The sequence below is a fragment of the Agelaius phoeniceus genome, chromosome 11, assembly GCF_051311805.1.
Source record: "Agelaius phoeniceus isolate bAgePho1 chromosome 11, bAgePho1.hap1, whole genome shotgun sequence".
NCBI classification, from domain to species: Eukaryota; Metazoa; Chordata; class Aves; order Passeriformes; family Icteridae; genus Agelaius; species Agelaius phoeniceus.
In genome coordinates this window covers 12,026,115-12,051,447 of record NC_135275.1, presented here as the reverse complement: position 1 = coordinate 12,051,447, position 25,333 = coordinate 12,026,115, and the positions used below count along the sequence as shown (strand labels likewise).

The window sequence follows — 25,333 nt, the reverse complement described above, 5'->3', positions numbered from 1 at the left end:
TGCTGCTCAGAATTCCAGAAGAAAGAAAAAGACAGTTGCTCAAAAGGTAGTTTACAAAGAGTTTAGATTTAAAAGCTGATGTTGTCAAGAGATCAAAATTGAAAGAATCACAGAATTATTCAGCAAGAGCTTCAAATATCCATAAAATAAACAGAAATCAGTTCTATTCCAGGATCAAAAGGAGAATTTTACATGTACAGCATTTTCTTTTCAAGCATGCACATGATAATTACTGCATGCAGCAATGTCAGTGTATTACAGGTTGAATTTGCATGAAAAAGCCATGCAGCTACAGGCAGAGCTCAGCCTCACTCTGTGTGCACCCCACCAGTACAGCTTTGTGTGCAACTCCACAGCCCTGGGTGCATGAGGTTACTCAAATTCAATATCCAAACACTGATTTGAAGCACAACAGCTGATGCAGAAGTCCAATGTTCACGTTGTTATTTGACCACTGTCAGGACTCCCCAGCTGGACTAGAGGGACCCAGTGTCAGGTAACATTTGCTGACTTGAAAACCAAACACCTCCTCTGTTGGTAGGTTTCCATTCCCAAACACAGGTCCAATGTGGTTGCAGCACAAAAGGTATTTTTGCTAATGCTTCATAAAATTCTAGATGAAATTAAGGCTCTGTGCCAAAAGCTGTCTCTGCAAAGGTGTAAAGGCTCTCAGGTTGATAGTGGGGATTTCCAGCCCTGGCCAATTTCCACATGGGGAATGTTACAATCAAGCTGGCAGTGATTTTTATGTAAATTGGTCCATTATCAGAGCTATATGTATCTGGTTACTAGTCTGTGGACCCTTAAGGGAAATTGGCATCAGTATTTGCAAGACAAGCATTTTTTTCCTTAATGTTCCAAACACTGTTGTTTGTTGGGTTTTTGGGTTTTTTTAAACAATGGTTCCAGGTCAATAATTTGATGACTGAAAAACAGATCATATAAGTACAAGCTAGATCTTAATACCTAGAAATATGAAAACATTGGGTTTTGTTAGGTCTATTATCATTTTTTACAGAGTCTAGTTAGATAAGCCACAGAAAAACAAGTAGGGCATGAAAAATAACCAATCTATGGGGGAAAGGAGGGGTTTAACATAAAAAAAACATGCTGAAGGCTTCTGAAACCTTGAAGAAGCTGGAAGAGAACACATGGGAAGCATTTAAATGGTACAAAGCATTTATCCTTGTATTAGCTGTAGGCCTTCCAGTCTTGCTGACATACTCACCTGTTGGTTCACCATGAGCAGGTACAGTTTGCAGGCTGTCAGCTGAGAACCAGCCATTATCAATCTAGTCTGGAGATCTGTGGCCAGCAGTCACCAGCACTGCATCCCCCAGGGAAGGGTGTAAAATCACTTCATTCCTCTTGCATATACTTCAACTGCATATTGCATGAGCTGGTGGTGGTAAGTATCTGTCTGACCTTGTTGGCTGATCTGCATAATTTTACCATAATTTGTCATAATTTGTCCCCTCCATGGCATGGTTTAGCAAACAGAAGGTAGCTTTATTACAGAGCTTTTTCTGAATCAATAGTGCTGCTCTCATTGCAAAACTACACATTACCTTTTGTTTCTACTTGAAATATTGAGGTTTCATGAGAAGATGCAGGATGAAACAGTACTCCTACTGCAGTTTTGTTGTTGTTCTTTGACAAGATCAGGGTTTAGCCACTGACTCTTTGTGGTACACAAAGTGTGTGTTATGTAGAAGGTCTCTTTTATCAGAAGCAGAAATCAGGATCCTCATTATTGAGCAAGCACTGCTGTAATGCTGCCAGCTGGGAGCACGGCTCGTTAAAGGTACAGTGTTGTCGAGTTTTTTAGATACCTTATTAAGAATTGCCATAAATATATGGAATAAAATGATCTTCTAGGAGCACCTGGGCGAACAAATTTGAGAAATAGGGGTGTGAGTCATAACAGAGTTCAGGACTCAAAACACTTTGTGCAAAGCAGTAGCAAGATATTCAGTTAACCTCTCATGGCCTGATAATGATATTGGAAATGCTCTTGTCCATTGCCATTTTGGCCTTATGTCTGGCAGAGAAATTAACCTCACTTCTTTTGATGTATTCTATTTAACCAATGGTTTGGATATCTCGTTTTAGGTATTGAAATTGGAATTGTTTTTCCGAACAGGCACAGGTATGAAACATCCAAGTGCAGGGCCCAGCACTTCACAATCATTGAACCTCATGCAATTGGCCTTGGCCCATCAGTCCAGACCCCTCTGTGGTGTCCTCTCTGGCAAATCAACATTCCTACCAAGCTTGGGGTCATCTCTGCAACTTCCTGAGGGTGGCCTTCACCCCCCGGACCAGATGATATCTTTGATGAAGATATTTAAGAGAACTGGCCCAGTGTGGAGCCCTGGGGAGCACCACTTGTAACTAGCAGCTGCTTGGGGCTCCTCAGACTGGGAGATTTTCTCCTGATTACAGACTACCAGGGAGATTCTAGCTCTGTGGAATCAATAGAGTCTGGCTATTGGCTTAAAGGAGCTACCAGCTAAGTCTCTTTTAGGTTAGTAGCAATCAATTTACTTTAGGAATGTTGTCTACTCAGGGTTTCCTGGAAGTCATCCTTATGTCTGTGCTCCTATGCTGTCATTCAGACCATGAACTTCCACTTAGTGACTTGTTTCACACATGCTACCACCCCTAGAGCCCATCCACCTGCATAAATAAATCTTTAGGGACATCTAACAAGCACCTGTCAAACAGCCTGAGAGACAGCATGGGGGTGGCAGGCAAAGGGGATGTCAAGCATGTCACGCTTGTGGTTGGTCCCTGGAACACTCTGTCAGAGCACTGGAGCTGCAGCTGCTCCATCTGAGCAGGATCTGAGGGACATCCCCACGTGATGATCTTCAAGGGGACTCACAGTACAGCTGCACTCTCAGAGAGGTCACAGGGATCTCCTGAAGCACCCTGAGGGCCCAGGGATCTGCCTGCAGGAAGCTCAGTGCAGGACTGTGAACTGGCTCACATTACACTTAACACAAGGACTTCTGGTCCTGAAAGTGGCCCTTGGGCATTGATCTACTGTAACAATTAAATAATGACACTAATAAAACTTGCCTACACAGTTGTGTGCATTTTATGCAAGCTGAGAAGGCACCATAAATAAAGCAGCTCTTCCACCTTGTGGTTACACATACAACTGCTGGCAGGGAACTGGATACAAACACTGCAGTCAAACAGACGCAGGCCATGCTGGCTATTGCTGTCCTCTTTTAGACTGATGCTACAAATATGAGCCAGCCTTGATTGGTAAGGTGAACCCCCACGTGTGTGTGTGTACAAACAACAGCTTTGCAGTGCCCTCTGGCCATCCCAGCCTGCAGGCGCTCTGGGACCAGGATGCCAAGGAAGGAAGGACTCCTTCATCCTCCCTGCTGGGGAAAGGTCTTCACTCAGCACAACAGGAGGCAATCCTGGGCACACTGGTCAAATGTGCTGGTGTGGGAACAGGGTGTGAGCAAGTCACAGATGTGAAAAATGCCGTTTCTTCAAGGAGAGGTTGTAGCTGGTTTCTGCAAGCAATGACTAGGACAAAAAGGAACCACTTAAAGGCAGACACAAATTCATCTGTGCTGGTCTCCCCATTTCTACTCTCTGCCCCCATTTTCTGCTCTTTACCTCTGGCTATTGAAGCAATCATGTAGTCTTTGCTGTTTGAATCAGGGTACAATTCAGCACCTGTAGTCTGTCACCACAGAGCAAAACTTGATTTGCAAAGCAGTAATTAAATGGCAGCTTTGCACTAATGCAATAGTGGTATACTGAGATTATTTTGCAGTAAAGGCTGAAGATTTGCACTGTGTGACACTGGCTAACAAACTTCAGTGCCATTAAGTGAATACTACTGTGTTTAATGGTCCTAAAGTGCATTATTTCTGAAGCAGGATCAGCTTGGTTATATGAGACACTGATTTGGTTTGAAGAAAAAAAGCAAAACATGAAAAGAACAAGCTGTTTTAAATCTACATCTGCTTCTCAGATGTTGCTGTTCTCTAAAGAGCAGTTTATTAATTACATGCTATCCTCCTCCTCTTCATCATCATCATCATCATCATCATCATCATTTCAGTTGTACCAGCTGGCACCGCTCCACACTGGGTCTTCTTGCAGTAGTAGGTGCTTCCAAAACAGTGTAAAAATCAGCCCTAGAGTATAAAATTCCATTTTTGTCACACTGTCTGCAATTGGCTGCCAAAATAGTTCCCCAGGATAAACTGTCAAGGTCAGGGAGTCATACCAGGCTAAAATTTGACTCAATGTCTCACACGGCTTTACTATAATAGTGCCCCAAGAACTGTATCTTCAGTTTCTTTTGCTTTTCACTTCTGCAGAGTGACACTTGATTATACAAAAGAGCTGAGCTTGTCTCTTGTCTGTGTATTTTTACTGCAGTTGGCAAAGCAGATTCCTTTTTTCATTGTAAGATCCAAGGAAAGCTTGCTTTCAGCAACCATTTTTTCTACTTAGAACTGAACTTCAATGGCAAATTTCACTTGAAGGACTGTACCCTCTTCACCCAAAATGTGAAGCTGTTTAGGCCCAGGATGGACAAAATACAGAGGCAGGTAAAATCTAATGAGTTTTCATCCTCCCTAAGCAGACAATTCTGTGTCATTATACATTTTTTTACAGTAGAGAACCAACCTATCTTACTGTCTAAAATTATTTAAAAATAAAATAAAATAAAAACAGGAACAAAAGAAGTCTGACAGGTGATACATGCATGCAAATAACAGCCAATTAAATATTTTTCTCCTTTCTTATGGCACAGACAAAGTTTACTTGCACAAAAAGCATGTGTGACTGTGCAAATTCTGGCACCTCATTGCATGTTTCTACCATCACTCCCCTGATCACTGTGCTGTGCTTCCCTATCCTGACTCCCAAAGAACCACTGCTGGTTCTCCCTTTTCCACTTACCAGCTCTGACAAACCAGCACAGTGTCCACATAACTAAATCTAAACCATCTTATCAAATCAACTCTGCAAGACAGCATGTCACTTGGAAAGCAGTTGCTTTATCTCTAATTAGAAATGGGTGGATTGAAACAAGTTTCAATAAAATGGATGTTTTGAAATGAGCAACCCTGGACAAGAACTAAAGCATTCTCACAGCCATTGGCAATGTCTTCAATAACTCACAGATGAGATGCATGGTTTCAGAAGCCTGCAGAAGGGCAAATATACAGTCCAAAAACAAAAAAGTAAAAGAAAAAAAATTACACAGGAATTAGGGTTGGTCTTTTAAATCTCAGAAAAGTAGAGATGAAATAATCAAACAAAGCGTACCTAAGTGCTCAGAAAATATCAGGGAGATGTTGTGGAAGCAATTATGCATTTTATAGAGTGTATACACTGACTTTAACGGCTTTGTATCAGCACCTCTATTTGCTTTAATCTTTCCCTTGACTTGTGTTTACCTTCCCTTTCAGACTGCTGATAACTGCCCCTGCAGAGGCCTGGAAAACACACAGAACATTGAGTGCTTCTGGCAAGAAACACCTCGGACAATCAGCCCTGGTAGCACGTGTCCCTTGCTGGTGCTGCTGGGTGACAGTGACGTGTGGCTGGCCCGTCACTTCCTTGACACGCAGCCCAAAATTTCATATTTCCACCAATGTTTCACATTTTATTAAAGCCCAGCTGGACCTGTGTGTGTTACACACGGCCTTGGGCAGGCAGGGAGGGACTGTGGGACACTGACACCTGGAGCTGTCTGACATGGTGTGAAAAATGCAGATTTTATGATTGGCTTTTTGCAAATATTAAAATGAATATTATATGTGTTGTGCTAAAAAGTAATGCTGTATTAATTCTCTTAAGTAATGCGTTAAATATAGTTTTAGGTTATAACAAAATGTTAAAATAGAAACTATGCTATGTAGGATACTTTTATTCCTAAAGAAAGGACTCGCACTGAGATAGCAGCCACAGGACACCTAAATCTTTCAGAGAAAAAGAATTTATTGCTCCATTATCAGGAGAAATGAACTTCTTCCCTCCTCGCTCAGGCAGGACGATGCTGTTAGGATTATGAAGAAGTTGACGATGACCAGACAGAATTCTGTATTTGAATGGAATTTATGCATCATGTATGAGATGTATGAATATGAAACAGGTTATTGTTTTTAAGGGTTAATCCTCTGTTAACATGTGTCTTTTTTCAGGCTTATGCTGCCCAGAAAAAGGTACCCAGACGTCCGTAACTCTTTGCTTCTATTGTCTCATATTGTCCTAATTCAAATTATCCAAATTATTAATACTCTAATTCCATTACTATTTTTATAATCATTTTATTACTACTAAACTTTTAAACTTTTAAAAACAAGTGATTGGTGCTTTTCACAATGGGACACCCAAATTACAGGGTGAAGTTGTCACCTGAGTTCCCTCTACGATAAATACATCTGGAGGATGATTCAACTCATCTGAAAACCTATGTGAGATATGCAGAGTGATTTCTCCAGAGATGAAAGGGAAGCAGAGTATTTCTCCACTTGTATCTCCATTAACCAGAGAGTCCAGAGAACTACCTACAAGGATAATTTCCAAATGGCCAGAGGAGCTGAGGCATTTACACACAGCTGCTCTTTCTGCCATCTGACGCACTTGTTATGTGGCGGGTACAAGGAGGTTCTTACTGCACAGCAAGGCCTACAACGCCCCACTGCAAAAACACATAACCAGGAAAATAATTTAATTGCTTATTTATGTATTGATCTGTTGAAACCTCTTAAACCAGCGCTACGCTTTCTGGTAGCTAAAACACGCGTTCCTCGACACACAGGAGCCAGTCCCACACCACATCAAGATGGCGGTAGGCGCAGGACTACAATTCCCGGCAAGCGGCGCGCCGCTATGGGCGGCACCCGCGCCGTGGGGGTAATTGTGTTCCCTGACCGCAGAGCACGATGGGAGTTGTAGGCGGGGGGGCGGTGCGGCCGCGTCCCGGCGCATGCGCAGCGGCGGCGGCGGACGCGGCGCGTGGCAGGAAGCGGAAAGGGGCGGCCGCGCTCGGAGCCTGACGTGTCCCTCCCGCCGCGGCCGCCGCTCGCTGCTGCTCGGCCGGCGCCGCCATGGGCAGTGAGTACCGGGGATCTCCCGTCCCGCCGCTTCCCCTGGGCTCCTGCTTCTCCCCTCTGGCCGGGAAATAGCCGCTGCCGGGGGTGGCAGCTCATGGCGGGGAGGGAACCGGCGCCGTGTGCCCCGTGCAGGGCGCTGCGGCCGGCCCCGCCAGGCTGAGGGTGCCGGGCGCGGTGCCGGGGTGGGGGGGCCGATGTCACCTCGGGTGTGACCCCTCAGGGACAGTGGCACAGGAGTTACAGGGATCGATCCGTGTGAACCTGCAGGAAAAGCTGCTTGGAAAGCGTCTTAGTCGATTGCTGTGTTACTGTAGATGTTGGCGAGACCCTTGATTTGAATTTAATTGAATTTTGCGGTCCAGTGTAGCTTTTCAGACATAATCGTTTGAAATTAAGAAAATATCTTTTGTGGGCTGGTCTTAAGTTGCCGCTGAAGTTGCAGCCTTCCATGAAAAGGTGGAAAGACACCAGTAATTTCAGTTCTGCACTGTTGTACTCTTCTTAGTTCAAATCAGTCCAAAATACGGATGCAACCCTAAATTTGTCATAACAGATTTAGAATTAACTCTTCAAATTCAGAACTCTCTGCTTATGGGAGAACTTGTGACTTTGCCGATCCCCTCTTCATTGTATGCTTATTTTAAGACAGACTTCTAACATAAGAATGTGTCTTTTAGGCTAGGAGGGGATCATGGCATGAAATGTTCTGTAGACTGACTTGAATTGAGGTTTCTTAATTGCATGGATAGGAACTGTTAATAGGCATGGCCCGAAAGTGTGTAGGACTTCTTAAACTGTATGGCTCAAAAGTAAGCTCTATATATCATACCGAAGGTACTTTTTTCTCTAATATCTGGCTGAGGAGAAGCTACCATGAAATAAATGTTCGAGAGTGTTGATAAATTAATGTAAAGCAATTACCGAAGTTGTTTGGTGCTGTCAGCCTACTTGGTGAAATGGGAAAGCACTCGACTTTCTTTAATTCTGTTCCTAGTCCATTCTGTACTTAAAACATGTTAGCTGAATCTCTGTGTAATTAGAACATTTATATTTAATAATATAAAACATACACCCTGCCCCAAACTAACCAACCAAAATTTCTCCAGAATTGGGACTTTTATTATATAGAGTACATGTTCAAATTCAATTCAGCTTGAGCTTTTTCCAGTGTGCATTGTGTCTGTGTGTTCACTTTGTCTTTTAACTTATTTCTGTACAGTAAAATTTCTTGAAGTGATCAAGCCCTTCTGTGTTATCTTGCCTGAAATTCAAAAGCCAGAACGGAAGGTAGGTAAATAAAATTTACTTCCTAGCTTTGTATTTGTGTGATATAAAATCAGAGTTTGTATTTGTGGGATTTGGGGTTTCTTCTCTGAGGGGAGAATGGCAGATTTAGGTACAGCTGTTTGTAGTGGAGTGCATGTGTGGTGCATCTCGTGTGGATGTGGTTGTACAAGAACAAATGGGGTTGGGCAGATTTGTTTATGTCACAGCAGTGCATGCTGAGATGTTGAGGGCAGTACAGATTGAAGTGTAAACCAGAGTAAGTTAAAGCCACAACTTGAAAATCTCTGCTTCATAAGCTCTAATCTAAGATTATTTGCTGAGATAAACTGCTCCCTATTACTGTTTTTTTCTCATCATAAGCTCTTACTCATGAAAATGTAAGACTGATTTCTGTGGAAGTACTAGAATTACCTTGCATTGACATAAGCCTTTTATATTTGGATTAAATTTTGAATAAAGCTTTGTAGCTTTCCTTGGTTTTATATGGAATGAAGGGGATGAACAGTATGTTGTTTTCTTTGGGGTGTTCTGTACTTTGTCCCTCCACAAGAAAATCAAATATGCTGCTATGAAAGTTTGCTTGATGGACTTGGTCTTATTATCTTGACAGCTTTATCATCTGTTGTTGATTTTTGGTTTTGTGTTTTTTTCTTTAGATTCAGTTTAAGGAAAAGGTACTATGGACAGCTATCACACTCTTCATCTTCTTAGTATGCTGCCAGGTATGTTTCCTTCCCTTTTTAAGGAAGAGCTGAAATGTTTAAAGCGTGCTTTGAAGTCTCTAATTTAATCTCTTGGTTGGAAATGCAGATTCCCTTGTTTGGCATTATGTCGTCAGACTCTGCAGATCCTTTCTACTGGATGAGAGTGATTTTGGCATCCAATAGAGGTATGGTCAGGCTTCCAGGAGGGCACCTTTTTTAGCTTGAATCAAAATGGTTTTGGACTTGCATTCCACTCCATTGTAATGAATATAAAAACTGAAGTGAAGAGTGAAAAGTAATTTTTCTGTGTTACTTAAAGTCATAAATCAGTGGGGCATTGGGGAAGGCACAATTTTCTAGACAAAATGAGTATAAGATTGACTGTGTGCAATCTATTATATGTACAATAATTTAGCTTTGTTTTTTGGAGGGAAATGGTTGGGGAAGAGACAGTTCCTAATTACCTGCATTGCTGCTGTTGCAATCTTCAAGATTTATGTTTCAAAATCATTTGTGTTTCCTGGAGTGCTGTGGTTTCCTGGGTGACTTCTTTGAGTCTGACACACAGAAGATTGAAATGCATAGTAGTTTATATAAATTTCAGTTTCTTGTAGAGGCTTTCTAATGCAGGTGTGAAGGTTAAAATTCATGATAGTTTATATAAATTTCTGTTTCTTGGGGAAGCTTTCTAATGCAGCTATGAATTAAGAATGGTGACAGTTTCCTGAATGGTCTTTATCATTCTATATCATTTGATCTATCAGTTTATATCATACTTTGTTTTATGTAGAGTAAATCTATTCTTGACAGCAAAAGTCTTGTTCACTGAACACAGTATTTTTGAGGTACTGAGGAGTACTACATGTCAAACTGACTTCTAACAAACTTTTGTTAACATTGATAATTTTTACATAGATTTGGAGTTTTAGATCTTCACCATTGTGATGTAAAGGTTGATAAAAACTAACTTTGAACTTCACTGTTCTTCCTGTGTCTGGCAGGAACATTGATGGAGCTGGGCATTTCACCCATTGTCACCTCAGGGCTCATCATGCAACTCTTGGCAGGTGCTAAGATAATTGAGGTTGGTGACACCCCAAAGGACAGAGCTCTCTTCAATGGAGCCCAGAAATGTGAGTAACAGCTCATGCTGAGCACTGCTGGTTCAGAGTATCTCACCCTGGCAGTGGAAAGTGAGTTTACCATGGGGTGAGTGGTGCAGTTGGGCTTGTGGGTTTGTGCCATGTTCTGCTGCAGATACCTGCATTTCATCAGTCTCTTACTGACAGCTCTCTGCCTTGTTGGCTGTTAAGCTTCAGAAAGGTGTGAAAAGGAAAAGAGTCAGTGCCATTGGCATTGCTGCTGTAATCTCCCCAGATAAGTGAAGCAATGTAGAGACTGTGGAGACTCAGCTTTTGAACTGTGATAGTCAGTGTTAATCTGAGTGTTTCATAGTGATTAAGATCTTGGTTGTAGCTGTTTATACCTTGCAGCTCCAGGCATGGGTTTTTCTCATCAATAAGGGGTCTCTGTGGTCAGTTGATAATGACTTCCAGAAAGACTTGGGTGTTTTGTAGATATTTGATGCTGTATACTATTTATTGATATGTGTACTGGGAAAAATCATAAATTGCTAAGTAATATCTTAACACCCTCAGAGTTTTCAGTGTCTAAAGCAACCTTTGGTAACCAAACCTACTTGCTTCTAAGTGCATTTGAACTATTTGTGTGTATTTCTATTTTCAGTGCTAGATTTCAGACAACAACGTTAACTTGCTCTTGAATTTAAACACCCTGTGACTTATGTATTCTTTCCCAAATATTGTGGTTTAACCCCATCTGGCAATTAAGTATCACATGGGACATTTGCTCGCTCTCCTGTGGAAGGAGAGGAGAATGAGAAAAAAAACAATAAACTTCGTGGGTTGAGATAAGAACAGTTCCATAACTGATACAAAGTATAATATAATAACAATAACAACAACTGTAACAAAAAGGAGAGAGAGAAGTAAAACCTCAGAGAAACAGTGATGCACAATGCACTGCCCACCACCTGCTGGATGCCCAGGCAGTTCCTGAGCTGAGATCAGCCCCTCCTGGCCAATCCTCCCAGCTGGTTTGCTGAGCCTGACATTCCAGGGTATGGAATATCCCTGTGGCCACTTAGGGTCAGCTGTCCTGGTCATGCTCCCTGCCAGCTTCTTGTGCACCTGCTGGCTGGCAGAGCAGGGGACACTGAGAAGTCCTTGACTTGGGGCAAGCACTGCTGAGCAGCAACTAAAACAGCACATCAGCCTGTTATTGGCATTATTCCCATAGAAAATCCAAACCACAGTACTCTACCAGCTACTACAAAGGAAATTAACTCTATCTCAGCTGAGACCAAGATTCTCTACAAAAAGATGATTTCTGTTTCTCTAATTGCCCACTGACATAAGGATCCAGGACAAATACATACTTTTTCTTTTTATTCTGTAGTGTTTGGAATGATCATTACCATTGGACAGTCCATTGTGTATGTAATGACTGGAATGTATGGAGACCCATCTGAGATGGGCGCTGGTATCTGCTTGCTTATCACAATCCAGGTAATTTCTAATCTTCTCTACTTTTTCCCTGAAAGGGTCAAAGAATCAGTTTTATGGACAGGCTGTCCCTCATAGAGAGCAAAAAGGCCCCAGTGTACCTGCTTCTTCACATATAGTCTAATCTTTTAATACACATTATTTTTCCAACAAAATGAAAAAGATATGGAACTAATGCTGTATTTCTTTTTTTACTGTAGCTTTTTGTTGCTGGTTTGATAGTTCTGCTCTTGGATGAGCTTCTCCAGAAAGGATATGGTCTTGGTTCTGGCATCTCTCTCTTCATTGCCACCAATATCTGTGAGACCATTGTGTGGAAAGCATTCAGCCCCACCACAGTGAACACTGGGCGAGGTAATATGGCACAGTCTGTTCTCTTTACCAATAGTTTGGAAAAAAAGGGAACATCTTTTTAATTTTTTTTTAATGTTAACTTAATGCCAAATGCTGTTACTACCATCTTGCCTGTGTAATGAATCTTGCTAATGCAGCAGGTGCTGCTGTGCAAAGTGCAAGCACAAAGACATTTTTTCTCAATTTGTAGTATTTTACAGGATATTTACTGAACTTGAGTTTCTTACAGTGCCTTCATTAGAAGTCAGCAGTAGTGGACTGCCATTGTATTATGGCTGCTGTCCAACTTACCAAATTTATTAGCTGTTTCTTTCTGCTCCTTGCTCTTTTTACACTTTGCCCTAAAGACCTTTTTCTCCAAATTCCACTGGAGATCCTGTTTGCTGCTGTATTGTAGAAAACAGAAGTGAGGTTGTGCTATTTGCTGTAATCCAAACAATAACTTGTGTCTCACCACAACTGACACTAGAAAGTCTTCACTAGGTGCTTCCTTGTAAGTTTACTTTTTTTTTTTGATCAGGAGGAGGAAGGAAAGAACTTGGTGCCTGTCAGTGTTTCTAGAGACCAATAGAGTTATCCTGTGCTGGGTTATGGTTTAGTTTCTAGGCCACTACAAGAGGATTAAAAAAAAAATTTGGAAATAACATAGCTGATATGAAGGGAGACAATATAAAAGTCTGAAAACATGCTCAAGATGCAAAAGACTCAGAGCAATCCTATTCTGAATCCTGTAATTCAGAAATACGCTTAATGGGACAAAACACCGAAACTTGGAGATAATCACAGCTCACCTAAGTTTTTCCTTTCCTTTCCAAGGCATGGAATTTGAGGGAGCCATCATTGCTCTGTTCCATCTTCTGGCTACTCGCACAGACAAAGTCCGAGCTCTCCGTGAGGCCTTTTACCGCCAGAACCTTCCCAACCTCATGAATCTGATTGCCACCATCTTTGTCTTTGCAATTGTCATTTACTTCCAGGTCAGTTGGAATAATGAGGGTTGTAAAACTGTATGGAAGTAGGTCTGAAACTTGCTTCCTTCTGCAGTTATATATTCACAAGGCTCATTTTTGTACATGCAGCATCTGGATGTTTATTATACTCTGCCTTCTCTTAATCAATTTCTACACTTACCATAGTCACACAGAAGGCTTGAGGCTTAGTTTGGTCTCTGAAAAAAGAAACAAAAAACCAAATAAAAATACCCCAGGCATGTGATACTGTCTAACCCAAATGCTATTGCTTTTTACTGGGAAACACTTTGAAGTTTTTAGGCCTGTTTGTTGCTGAAGAATATAGGAAGTTGTAATGTTTCTTTTCCTGGATGCTTTGTTCAGTCTTCTTGAACCTTCAGATTTCTTCTGATGTCTGAATCTTTCATACCTTCTTGTGTGTGGCTGTGTGTTTAGACAACCACGCAGTTTTGCAGTTTTTGGGTTCACATTCAGATGTAATGGAGGACTTTCTTTTGAAAACTTTGCAGGGCTTCAGAGTGGATCTTCCTATCAAATCTGCTCGCTACCGGGGCCAGTACAACACCTACCCCATCAAGTTGTTCTACACTTCCAACATTCCCATTATTCTCCAGTCTGCCCTGGTGTCCAACCTGTATGTCATCTCCCAGATGCTTTCTGCCCGCTTCAGTGGCAACTTGCTGGTCAGCCTGCTGGGCACCTGGTCTGTGAGTATTCCTTCTCAGCTTGCATACATCATACAAGGGCACCATTGGAATGTGGGGTTGAAGAGATGGTCTCTCAATATGAAGACACACTTTGATAGGTGGTCATACACACTGAAACTCCTAAATTAATAATTAGTTTGAATTAATGGTAGCATATGAGGCTTGCTGTGATGAATGTAAATTTATGTGCTGCTGTAGTAGTAATGATGCAAAGTGACACAAAGGTGATACAAACTTTTCTAAGACTTGGCTTAATGGCTAAGAAATAGTGAGAAGATTGGTGACTGACTGCTTGCTTTCTTCTTCCAGGACACATCTTCTGGAGGCCCTGCTCGTGCTTATCCAGTTGGTGGACTCTGTTATTACCTGTCACCTCCAGAGTCCTTTTCTTCAGTGTTGGAGGACCCTGTACATGCAGTTGTTTATATTGTATTTATGCTGGGCTCCTGTGCTTTCTTCTCTAAGACATGGATTGAAGTCTCTGGCTCCTCTGCCAAAGACGTAAGTTTAAAATGACAAATTATGTGAGCTTACATGATGAAAACAGATGGGCAGTTGTAAGAATGAGACTGACTTTCTTCTGAAAACTGCTGGTAATATTGTTGGTAATATTCATTGTTGTGTAAACAGGGACTGTGTCTTTTTTTAATTGAGAAAGATTAAGACAGAATGGGTGTCATTTTTTTCCTAATTTCTTTACTGCTTTTTCAAAACAACATCAAAACTTAAATTGCTTTAATTGGAATTAGGAAATTTAGAACATAGAAATATGTGATCAGTGTGAGAGCAGGAAAGGTAACAGGAGAGGTAGAAGCTCTTTCAGTGCCATATGACAGGTGCACTGTGTGCAAGGCAGTTGCCACTTAGAAACTTGCAGGTAAAGCTCAGACAGCCATTCCTGACACAGAGAGTTCTGAGCTTCCTTTGTGGGAAAATTACCTAGAGGTTGTTATTTTTAGCTCGAGTGCACTGACAATGGAGAATATAATGCAGTTCATTGAGGTACCTGAGGCTAGCTTCTCAAAATTTCCATTTGCTACAGGATATTTAACATTCAGGAACTGTATCACCCTGAAATTGGAGTTGGAAAACAAAATGGAAAATAGCTGTCATTGTGGTAGATTTGTATTGTGTGGTTCTGGGTAGGAGGTGAAGTTTGGCAGCCATGTGGAATGGTTTAATCCATTCTTTAACAAAGAAGTAATTGCACAGTTACTGTAACAGTGTGAGCAGTCTCTTGTTTTGCACTTGCATCTTGCTGCTTCTCAGGCATGCAGGGAGGCACTCACAGCCATGTAGAGTCAGGTTTTTATTTCAGGGTAAACCATTCCAGTATTCAGAGTAGACAGTTTTTAACGCTTTCATACCTTTTCCTGATACTAAGTAAAATAATTTTAGGTTCGTGCAAAAAAGGTCAGAAATAAAAGTTGATAAATCACTAATTAAATTTCCACTGTGTAGTGGAATGCTGGCAGCTTACTCATCTCAAAACATGTTTTCATAGTACATGGAGTCAGTGATGAGCACCTTCACCCTGCTAGAGTTTGTTACCCACAGTTGTTAGTAAAGTGTTTGCAGGGCTCTGCTGTAACCCTGTGCAACTGCAGATGTCCAGTTTAAGAATGTTCCAAGAAGGGATTCTAAGTCTAGTTTCTAGTGTGGCTCCACAAATAAATAGTTGACTCAACTGAATGCAGGAAACTGAAATGGAATAAACACTTCAAGGAATGATTTTGCAACATCTATGAAACCCTCATCAGGGGAAAGGTAGATGGAAAAACATGGATTGAATTATTTGTATGAGAGCCCACCAGTATCCAAATTTTCCTTTTCTCAGTAGGACTAGAATTATCCAGAAAGCTTTGTATAATTGACAGGTAGAAAAGTGCCTGTGACTGTAGTTTATCTGAAGTTAAAATACTGGATATTTTGAACTCAGATGAATAATGTAAAACACAATCCAAAATACAAAACAATACAAAAACCACCCAACCCCACCACCTTTTACTTCTGTTTTCCCACAGTACTACATTCCATGGCCTTGGCAAATCACACTAAACTTACTTGCTCCATTCCTTGATTCAATACAGGTTGCCAAGCAATTGAAAGAACAGCAAATGGTAATGCGAGGCCACAGAGAAACTTCAATGGTACATGAACTCAACAGGTGAGCTACACATTCACTGGCTGTTCATGCAAGGAGTTCTGGGCAAACAAAGGGCAAAGTTTGCTTTTACTTCCATTTTCTAGATCCTCGAACTCAGATATTATTTCAGCTTTGATGTCACATGCATATGACATAGAACATTATTTCATTAAGGGAAGACTTATACAGTACAGCTTATTTATGCCTTGCATTTAAAGAATTTGCCTCAAATTCTGGACCTTTTATTTTCCTGGTTTGTTTTTTCTTTTTTCATTTATGTACTCTTCTCAGGGTAGCTAATAATGAGCATTTCAGTGTACTTTACTACTTCAAGCTGACCCAGAAATATTTTCTTACTGTAATTTTTTGTGTGTTATTAGTCTTGAGGACTGTTTTCATGCAGACCTTGCTTCTAAAACAAGTAGGTACTTAAATCTCCTAGGGGCAGAGGTGGGCAGGGGTTGATGTCTTTAGGTTTTCAGATTTCAGGGCAGGACCTATGTGCCCTTTGTGTTACGGTAATGTTATTGTAACTTTGGATTTCAGTCACCTACAGATGATTTGAAGAGGCAGTAGCCATGAGTTTAATATTTGTGCATAATTGCATGGTGGACTGTAATACCTTCTCCTCTTAGGGTAGCATTTTTTACTTCTCCAGTCAGGTTGAGCATTTTATATTCTTACCCTGATTGCAGACCCACAAGGGAAGTGAGTATTCGGCCATTGACTTTTTTGTTACTATCTAAGCAAAGTCTAATGCCCCCTTTCCTATTCTCATTTCATGTTTTCCAGGTACATCCCTACAGCTGCTGCCTTTGGTGGGCTCTGCATTGGTGCCCTCTCTGTGCTGGCAGACTTCCTGGGGGCAATTGGCTCTGGAACTGGAATTCTGCTCGCTGTCACCATCATTTATCAGTACTTTGAAATTTTTGTAAAGGAACAGAGTGAAGTTGGCAGTATGGGAGCTCTTCTTTTCTAAACCTAGTTTCTCATGGACCCAGGAAAGAGAGGAGGGACATTCTCAAAGTGTAGCCAGTCAGGGGAAAAGAAGTATCATAAACTTGATAGTGTCATTCTATAGAAACACATATTTTAATAATGTTTCCAAAGCACATTCCCTTATGTTCAAACTTTTCTAGCATACTGTTTGCATTTTATAAATTGATGAAGAAGATGTGCAAAAAATTTTTTTAAGAAAATTGTTTTTTAATTATGTGTTAGGAGAGTCAGTTTTCTGACTTGGATTTAGTTCAATGACTCCTAAAAAATTTCTGAGCCCCTTTCACATTTAGTAACCTGAAGCCTTTACAGGTTTTAATTAATGTTTGTTAAATGAATTTTTGGAAGGGATTTTTTTCCATTTAACTTGTTTTTGCAGCTCCTTTGCAGTAATGGTGAAAAAAGTCTCTCCATCTGATGCTCAAATTCCATAATTACAGTTTAAGCACAAATGGTGTTTCATGTGTTAGGGGTTTCTTTTTTCAGTATGGCAGATTTGAAAGGCAGTTGTTTCTTTTTACTACAATCTAATATCTATAATTCCAAATGTTTTGTCATGTAATTACTACAGTAGACTTTGTCAGCTGTTGAGTATTGGCTTGAGACTGTTTTCAAGTTTGTGTGTAAGAAAGGAATGTGTCCTTTCCCACCACCTCTCCTCCACAAGCAGAAAACTCAGGTAAATCTAGATTCTGCCAGAACCTGTGCCTAAGAGTTGCTACTTTAAAACTTGGTTAAACCAACTTTGTAAAGCCTTCTAATTAGTCTTTATTGCCATTAGTGGCTGTGCTTCTAGCTCTGATGTCAGCTGAAAGGAATGAGTGTTATGGCTGCTTAGATGCAAATCTGCTTGTGCTCTTTGCTAGAGTGAAGTTTCTCTCCTTGATAATGAATTCTGGTCTCATAGCAATCAGGATGTTATCTGATCACTCATATCTAGTGAATTTTGAGTCTCATTACCACAAAAGAGTGGAAAGAATGGATGCTACTTGTCTTTGTAGATCTAGATACAAAACCCTTGTCAGATAACTCCACTAAGGGGCTTATGTAGAAAGCTTTTCCATCCTATAATCTCATGGATTTGAGTGGTACGTAGGAAAATACTCTTTCAGAAGGTATTGGGATTCCTTTTTTGAAGATCACACCTTCAAAATGGAGAGTTTACAGTTAAGGCTGTAATGGACCACAATAAAACTTAATTTTCCATTTTAATTTAGGTTGTCAGTACTAATCAGGTGCCTAGGACCAAATGCAAATATTTGTGTATGAGTCTTGTAAATACACTTCTCCTCAATCAGTATTGGACAACATGCAAAGCAGAAGGAGGAGTTGTGGCTGCTGGAACTTTTCTTTATGCTGCATCAACCTGCCTTCTGTGCATTTTTGCATGTTGGGCAGACAGTCTGTGAGTCACTGTTCCTGCTGGAGTGGTGGGACTCTGTTACACACCCAAGGAGCACAGATGACATCCAGAAACCCTTGTTAATGCCCTGAACTCAGATACCAAACACGTGGGAAATCTGCAAATGTGGAATGAGATGCACCCATCAATGAAAGTCAAATGCCCGGGATGAGGATCACGATTGGAAAAGGAACAAAAGAATTGGGATGAAGTATCCATGAAATGATCACTGTCAGCCATTCACTATGATGTCACACTACATTGAATATTTTTTCTGGTTTTTATGAAGTACTAATGCACCACAGCACAAATGTGATGTGAAAGGGGGACAGTGAAAAAGTGGCATTAAAAGGAGAGGGAAAGGGTTCTGATACAACTCTGCTTTGGGGATTCTGTTGTTGTTTTTCCAGGAAGCCCAATACAAACTATTTTAATATAAAAAGACTCCACGTCTGTGCATGCTGCTCTGGCTGGGCTGGAGCTGTACTTGTATTTTTGGTCATATCTGTTTGAACTGGTTGCAGTTTAGACCATTTGCTCTATGGTATCTAAGCAGCACTTGTTCTGTGCATCTGTATTTTTGTGGTCTAGTGGTGAATCTTTGTTATCAAACACCTGTGTCCTCAAAGCAGAACCTGCTGGCCATACAATGGATGTTCACAAAAAGAAATAATGCCTATAAAATCTGCTTTATAATGAAATAAAGTACATCTTTGGAGCTAGTGCCTGGCTTTTGGTGCTTGGATACTGTTAGAATTCTAACACTTGTGGAGTAAGGTTACCCACCTATGAGACTGAGATACTGGTACCCTCAAAACACCTGATCAGTGTGTCAGTGTGAAATAAAGACAATTTGTATTTGCTCCAAGGTCTCTCAGTAGTGGGTTGCCAAAATAACTGGATCTTGACCATTCCTTTGGGCAATTCTAAAGGTGTTGCACAAGTAAATAGAGGGTGAGTGGGGTACTGATGCATCACTTCAACAAAAACTATTTCCATTAGAGATACAGTGCCAGTCGTTTTGTAGTGTGATAATTGAGACAACAAAACTCAAAGCTGATGATATTCCCAATATTGTTTTGCCCTTTGAGTTTCTAAACTTAGAGTAAGATTTTGCCTTCCTCCTGAATAGAAATATCCCACTACTTGAAAGCAAATTTGCCTAAAATACTGGATGCAGGAAGTTCAGCCATGATATTGGTTGTGTTTGAAGTCACTCTAAAAAGCAGCCTGATTTCTCTCTTGCTGTTTTATTTTTCATCAGGAGACTTGCACTGATGACTGTGGTTGCTGTGGGACTATTATGTCATCACACATATGATCACAGAAATAATTGAGTTCACTGTAGATGTGATGAGTTACATGCAAGAGCTGGATGAGAACCAACACCAGGGCAATGTCTGACATCTTTCTCCTGGGGCTGTTTTGTGCAAAATTCTTGATGTGTCCTTTCCTTCTGCCCTGCAGGTTTCAGGTGGAAGTTTCTTTAGCATTTAAGTGCTGGCTATTTAATTTTTGTCCCTTTTGTCATTATTTGTGACGTTTCAAAAATCATCTGGTTTATTCTAGTTCACTTATTCCTAGAGGAGGGTAATTTTGAGATGGCAAACAAATGGACTTTTTCCTCTAATTTCTCAAACATTTTGTTGTTGGGTTTTTATATTTAAAAATTAATTTCTTTTGGCTGCAACTGTAAAGTTTGTTGCTTTAGTTTAAATGTTTCATGACTGTGCTCCCTTGAATTTTTCTGGGGATAACTCCGTCCCATACTGTAAACAGACTGATTTGTGGAATTTGTGATTTAGGTTTTTTAGCCAGCTTTTGGAAAAGGAAGAAGCCAAGTGGCTCAATAAGTGCTTTTCCTAACTGTCCTCTCTGAAGGAGGAATAACGAGCTTTAGGGGGCCCTGCATTTCCCCACTGCTGTGGGGAGGCTGCGAGGTTCCTGGCAGCTGTTTGCTCACGGATGTGCTGTGACACTGCCGGGTCCTGGGCCGGCATCCCTGCCTGCATCCCAGGCCTGCTCCGGTGCTGCCGGCTGCTGACCGCGCTCTCCAGCCCTTCCCGGCCCGGCTGCCTCCCTGCGGGTCCTTGCGGGCTGTTTCGCCTCTGGAGATGGGACAGGGACAGCGAGGGACGCTGGTGGATCTCTGCCGTACCCGGTGTGCGCCTCGCCTGTCCTTCACCTCCTTTCCCCGCCGCTCCTCTGCCAGGTTTCTCCTGCCCCTAAAGGAGATGCGGGGGCTGGGGCAGCGCTGGCGGCTCCGGAACGGATCCTCGGCCCCGGAACGGCTGCGCAGCTCCGCCGAGCCTCCCCAAGCTCCGAGCCCGGCCGGAGCCTCTGCCCGCCGGGTGGCAATGTTACCCTGCGAGTCAAGCACGGCACTCGGGATCAGGGAAAGGCGGATCCAACCTGCCCCAAATGTGTTCTTTCCGTACAATGTAAAAAGTTCGGAGCAGAGTTTGCTAATATTTATTTGTGCTTCCTGGTGCTGCATCCAGGATTGAGGTTGTTTTAAGATGAAACACTGAAAATAATATGTTAGAGCGTTTATAATAATTTCTTCTATATTTCAAGCATGCTGGGTGCCAAGGGGCAGTTGTCTTCTTCTGCCACTTAAGCCTAGACTGAAACAGTCTATGGGATTGGAAAGAAGACAAGAAAAGAAGCATTTAAAACCAAAATCAATATTCTAAGCTGGGGACCTAATTAGTCAGCGAGACTTTAAGCTGCTGGTTTATAGAATGCTCCTGGATGGATCTGCTCAAATTGAGACTCTTCTGTGGGCCAGGTTGTATCAATCCTCTGGCCATTGCCAGTGTGGTTCCAGCCAAGCTGGCAGCATTTGGCAGAAAGGAAATACCCTGACAATTGGCACCTCCTTTGGCAGCTGTATCACAGGGCTGGAGACTGAAGGAGCACAGACATGATACACTTTGTCATCACAGAGGGGGCTGTCAAGGTCAGAGGCAGGATGCTGGCTCTGAGTTATTTCTTGCTGTAGAACAAGACTGGGCCAATATCTCAGAAATAGGAATACCTGGGAGCTTAAAACAGAGGGAACAAATAGAACAGTGAGGATACATATTTTTAAGAAACTGTTTCAGATATTTTTATATTGCTTTGAAGAATATCAGCATACATGGCACATATCTAAAATCCCAGATTCCCCTTCTTAGATATTAAGGCTAAAGTGGATGGTTCCAAAAATGGTGTGAGCGCTGCTGGGGAATATTAGTTATCTGAAATCTCAGGGGAGTATTATCCACTTTAATCTTCAGCGTGTCTGAAGCTCTCTGATGTTCTTACAGCTCTAATGTGTCTCTTCTTTATACCTGTGGTGTGAAGATTTATGAAAGAAGAAGGCAGCTCCAGACATATAGGAACAAGGTACAGTAAGCAGAGCATTCTGCCTGATTAACTTTGCTATATAAGTGTGATTTTTATTTTTGTTTAAATAGCTTCATTTTTTGGCAGTGCAAGAACATGAAATTGTTGCTGCTGATTCCCTAGGACTGCAGAACTATGCCTAATGCAGGTAGAGCAGGGGCTCCCTGACCACAAATGTGGTCACTTACACAAGGATTTGGGATTACAGAGCTCAGCTGCAGGAAGTAACTGGAGGGTGTGTGGAGAGAGGCCATGAGTGAGTTGTGGGAAGAAGCAGTGCAGGAGCCAAGGGCCAGTGAGGGGATGTACCCTTGGGAAGCTGGGATGTGGTGGTCTGATGTGCCTATACCTAAAATCAGGATATCTGAAAATGCTCTTGAGCTCCAGGGTTCTGAAGAGCACCAACAACAAATTGTGTGTGCCTTCTGTGGCTGTGGATGGTGATTAAAATGCAGAGGGGCAGCTGCCTGCTGGATCTCCCCTGCCAGACAAGCCCAGAATACCTGTGTGCTATAGAAATCAATGATTTATTTAACCTTGGTATCCCACACTGACCTCATGTTTCCTTAGCACTGTCCAAAGTTTTCTTTGTGCTCTGCAGATGTAGAAACTTGTAAGATACAAAAATGTGTTTGTTAAAATAGTTCCTTTTCTAAGCACTTTTATCTTGGATGTTTGAGGATAAAGCTTAAACTGTTGATTTTTAAGTTATTAGGAGAGCATTTTTTAACCTATCCCCTTTGCTTTGAATGACTCTTGAAAGGAGGAGAGATTTATTGGGGAGGGGGGGAAATGTTAATTTCCTCAAGTAGGTAGAAAAGAGCTGTCTCTTATCTCAATACCTCCCATTCCTTAAGCAGTGCAGGCTGGCAGAAACAAGCCAACATTTGGGATAAGACTTATCTAATTTAGTGATGGAACACAGTAGCACAAGCCAGGGAGTCTGACACTACTTTCTGCAACTGAGGTACATCAAAGTCATTTTTATTTGGGTTTAAACACAGGTATCCACCTTTTTGTAGAGGATAGATGGAATGGTGACAGGATACAGCATGTGAAAAGAGAAGAGTTCTAGTTGCAGAGCATATAGACTAAAAGTGTTTCCATTTTTATGAAGTGGGCTCTCATCTGTTATTTGTGTTGCAGAAGTTGTTTCTTCTGCATGTAAGCTCTCATTTTTGTGAGTGCTGGCTGTAATTACAATATCATGGAGATTTTTCGTTCCAAAAATTGTGCACTCTGAAAAAAAACCTGTCCCACTTTTAAAAAGAAAAAAAAAAAAAAAAAAAGCTGCAGAGCAGGACAGGACCTGTCCCCAGTCCTGCAGCTGATCATTACAGGAGTCCTGGCTCAAACAATATCTGCCACCTCTTTACTTGCCTCTTCCACTGATGTTCCCTCTTAAAGAACCAGAAGTGTTAACTCTGTAGTGACTGAAACACAGATCCAAACTGCACACATGTGTGTATATAAAGTAACTGTCTTTAAAACATAACTATCATCACTTAATTAATGAAATAATACCCTTAATGCTGTACTTAATCCCAAAGTCAGTGTGTGACCAGTGAGCTCACACCTGTAGGAGAATGGGGGTCAGAGAATTGAGTGGTCCATGTGGCCTCATGGTCATGTTTTCCTTTGTTCATACAGAATTGCTGATGCATCACAGTCTTGATATTATTTCACCCTTGCAGAATATTTCTGCTTCTCTAGAGAGTGTTTCCTTTATGCATAATCCATTAAATGATGATCAGAGCTTTGAGTGTCTGCAATTCATCAAGTTTAACACTTTACTATAAGAGAAGACAAAACCATTTCTCTATGGTTTTGGTTGTTAAACATAATAGCTATAAAATCGACTCAATCTAGATCTTTTACCTAAGCAGAGGTGACAGATTGATGCTGCTGGGGTTCTAGAAGGTGTTATTGGAGACACAATGAAATTTCCTGCAGGCTGGTACATTGCTTCAGCTCAGGGAGCTCGGTGTGAGCATAATGAATCTGCACCCTCTAATCATCAGGAAGAAACATCTTCATTTAGGCCAGGCTCCAACCCACAACTTGAAAGACCTGAGCAAAACCCTCCACTTTATTCCCTTGTGTTCCCTGGGTGGAGCTGTGCTGGGAGGCTCTTGCACAAACCAGGTATTTCTCATGTCAGAGCTTCAGTCCTTCTGTGGAAGTGACCCTTAGACGGTCCAAACCTCACATTTCCTATAATAATGTGCTGCTGCAAATGCAAACACATTGGGGAGCACCCTGTTTCCCTGCCTGGAGCCCCCTCAGCAGGTACCTCTGTCATCTGAATAGCTGCTGTTTTGTTCCATTGCCTTGCAGAGCCATTACTGCAGCAATAAAGAGAAGCTTTGCCTTTCTCTTGTAAATCCTCTGGCAGGAGCACCATGTGGCTCTTGCCAAATGCCTCTGTCAGGGGTAGGAAGTGCCAAGGGGTTTGAGGAGCAGGAGAATGCCCAGAGAGGTGAGCAGCAGAGGCCAGAGGTGGCCTTTCTTCCCCATGCATCAGAGCTTTGTGCACACACATCTGTCTGCTGGAAGGTACAAGAGCCTTGTGCCATTGGCTGCCAAATCAGATGGGGCACAGGAGCTTTGTGACCTTGTCCAACATGACCTTTCAAAGGTGTGAGATGAGCTTCACACAATTTATTTTCACCTTTCAACAGCAAGAGCACTTGACCATGTAAAACTATTTTGCTATGTTTCTATCTAAAAGGTTTAGCAATTCCTGAATGTAATTTTTTTTTTATTTTCTCACTTGTTCCTATGTGTGTGTTCCACTGGTCTTTAAATGCCATTTGATGAGTGCTTTCCTGCTGCCCTAGCCCTGCTTGGGTGGGGTTGCCTGCTCTGATTCTGTGTGAGGGAAGGTGACTGGTTTTTCTGATGATATGTGTGGATAGCCCTGGCAAGATCCTGCCTTCTGGATTGGACAAAGCAAATTCATCCTCTGAAAAAATCTATCCAAAGGGACAAGACCCTTTAGGAATATATAGTTATCAGTCTCTGTAATCTTAGGTGCCTATCACCTGTATCCAAGTTGTACAATACAGATGTCCAGAGGGGCTGGAGCCATTCAATAAAGCTGCTGCAATAGTTCTTTACATTAATACTGAGTTTGAGCACATCACTCCTGCAGTCACTGCTCTGGAAAACCACGTGCAGCTCTCAGACCTGGAGAGCTTTGGGGATTATAAAAGAACAGACAGGCTGAAGCAGGGCTGAGGGTCCTGACAGTCCCCACTTGGGACACAGCAAAGGTGGTGCTGAGGAATTGGTTTTGGCCCCTGTGGCAGCACTTGGCTTGCTAGTTCCCAGTATTTACCTAAATATGTTTTGGATTGCTGCAGCCGCTATTGTTTGTGATAAAGGCTTGGACAAAAGGTCTATTGATCAGGCAGTCCTGGCCATCCATCTCTGTCTGCCTCTCCAGACAGCCGGGCTGGGGTGGCAGTGGTGCTGCTGAGCCACTGCTCTGCACCAGGCTGGCACAGGGCTGTGCTCCCTGCCAGGGAAAAGGGGTGATCCCACCACAGACCCCTTTGCCTTTCTCCCCACATGCACATGAGAATCTCTGTGTGATGGGCTCTGAGCCTGGTTCAAAGCTCATGGGGATCTTGCTCCCATGGTCTGGTTTAGTAAGGAACAATCTGCCAGGTTTGGA

At 41.9% G+C, this 25,333-nt stretch overlaps 1 protein-coding gene across 1 annotated transcript; it reads left to right on the top strand.

The window, feature by feature from the left end:
• The first annotated feature begins 6,986 nt into the window (after positions 1–6,986).
• Positions 6,987–18,987, top strand: SEC61A1 (SEC61 translocon subunit alpha 1). The gene is made up of 12 exons (XM_054639949.2): positions 6,987–7,110; positions 8,329–8,396; positions 9,053–9,118; positions 9,207–9,285; positions 10,102–10,233; positions 11,579–11,688; positions 11,886–12,039; positions 12,856–13,016; positions 13,520–13,717; positions 14,027–14,218; positions 15,808–15,884; positions 16,656–18,987. Exons 1-12 carry the CDS (start codon positions 7,104–7,106, stop codon positions 16,840–16,842), a joined length of 1,431 nt encoding a protein of 476 aa, XP_054495924.1. The 5' UTR covers positions 6,987–7,103; the 3' UTR covers positions 16,843–18,987.
• The last annotated feature ends 6,346 nt before the right edge of the window (positions 18,988–25,333 follow it).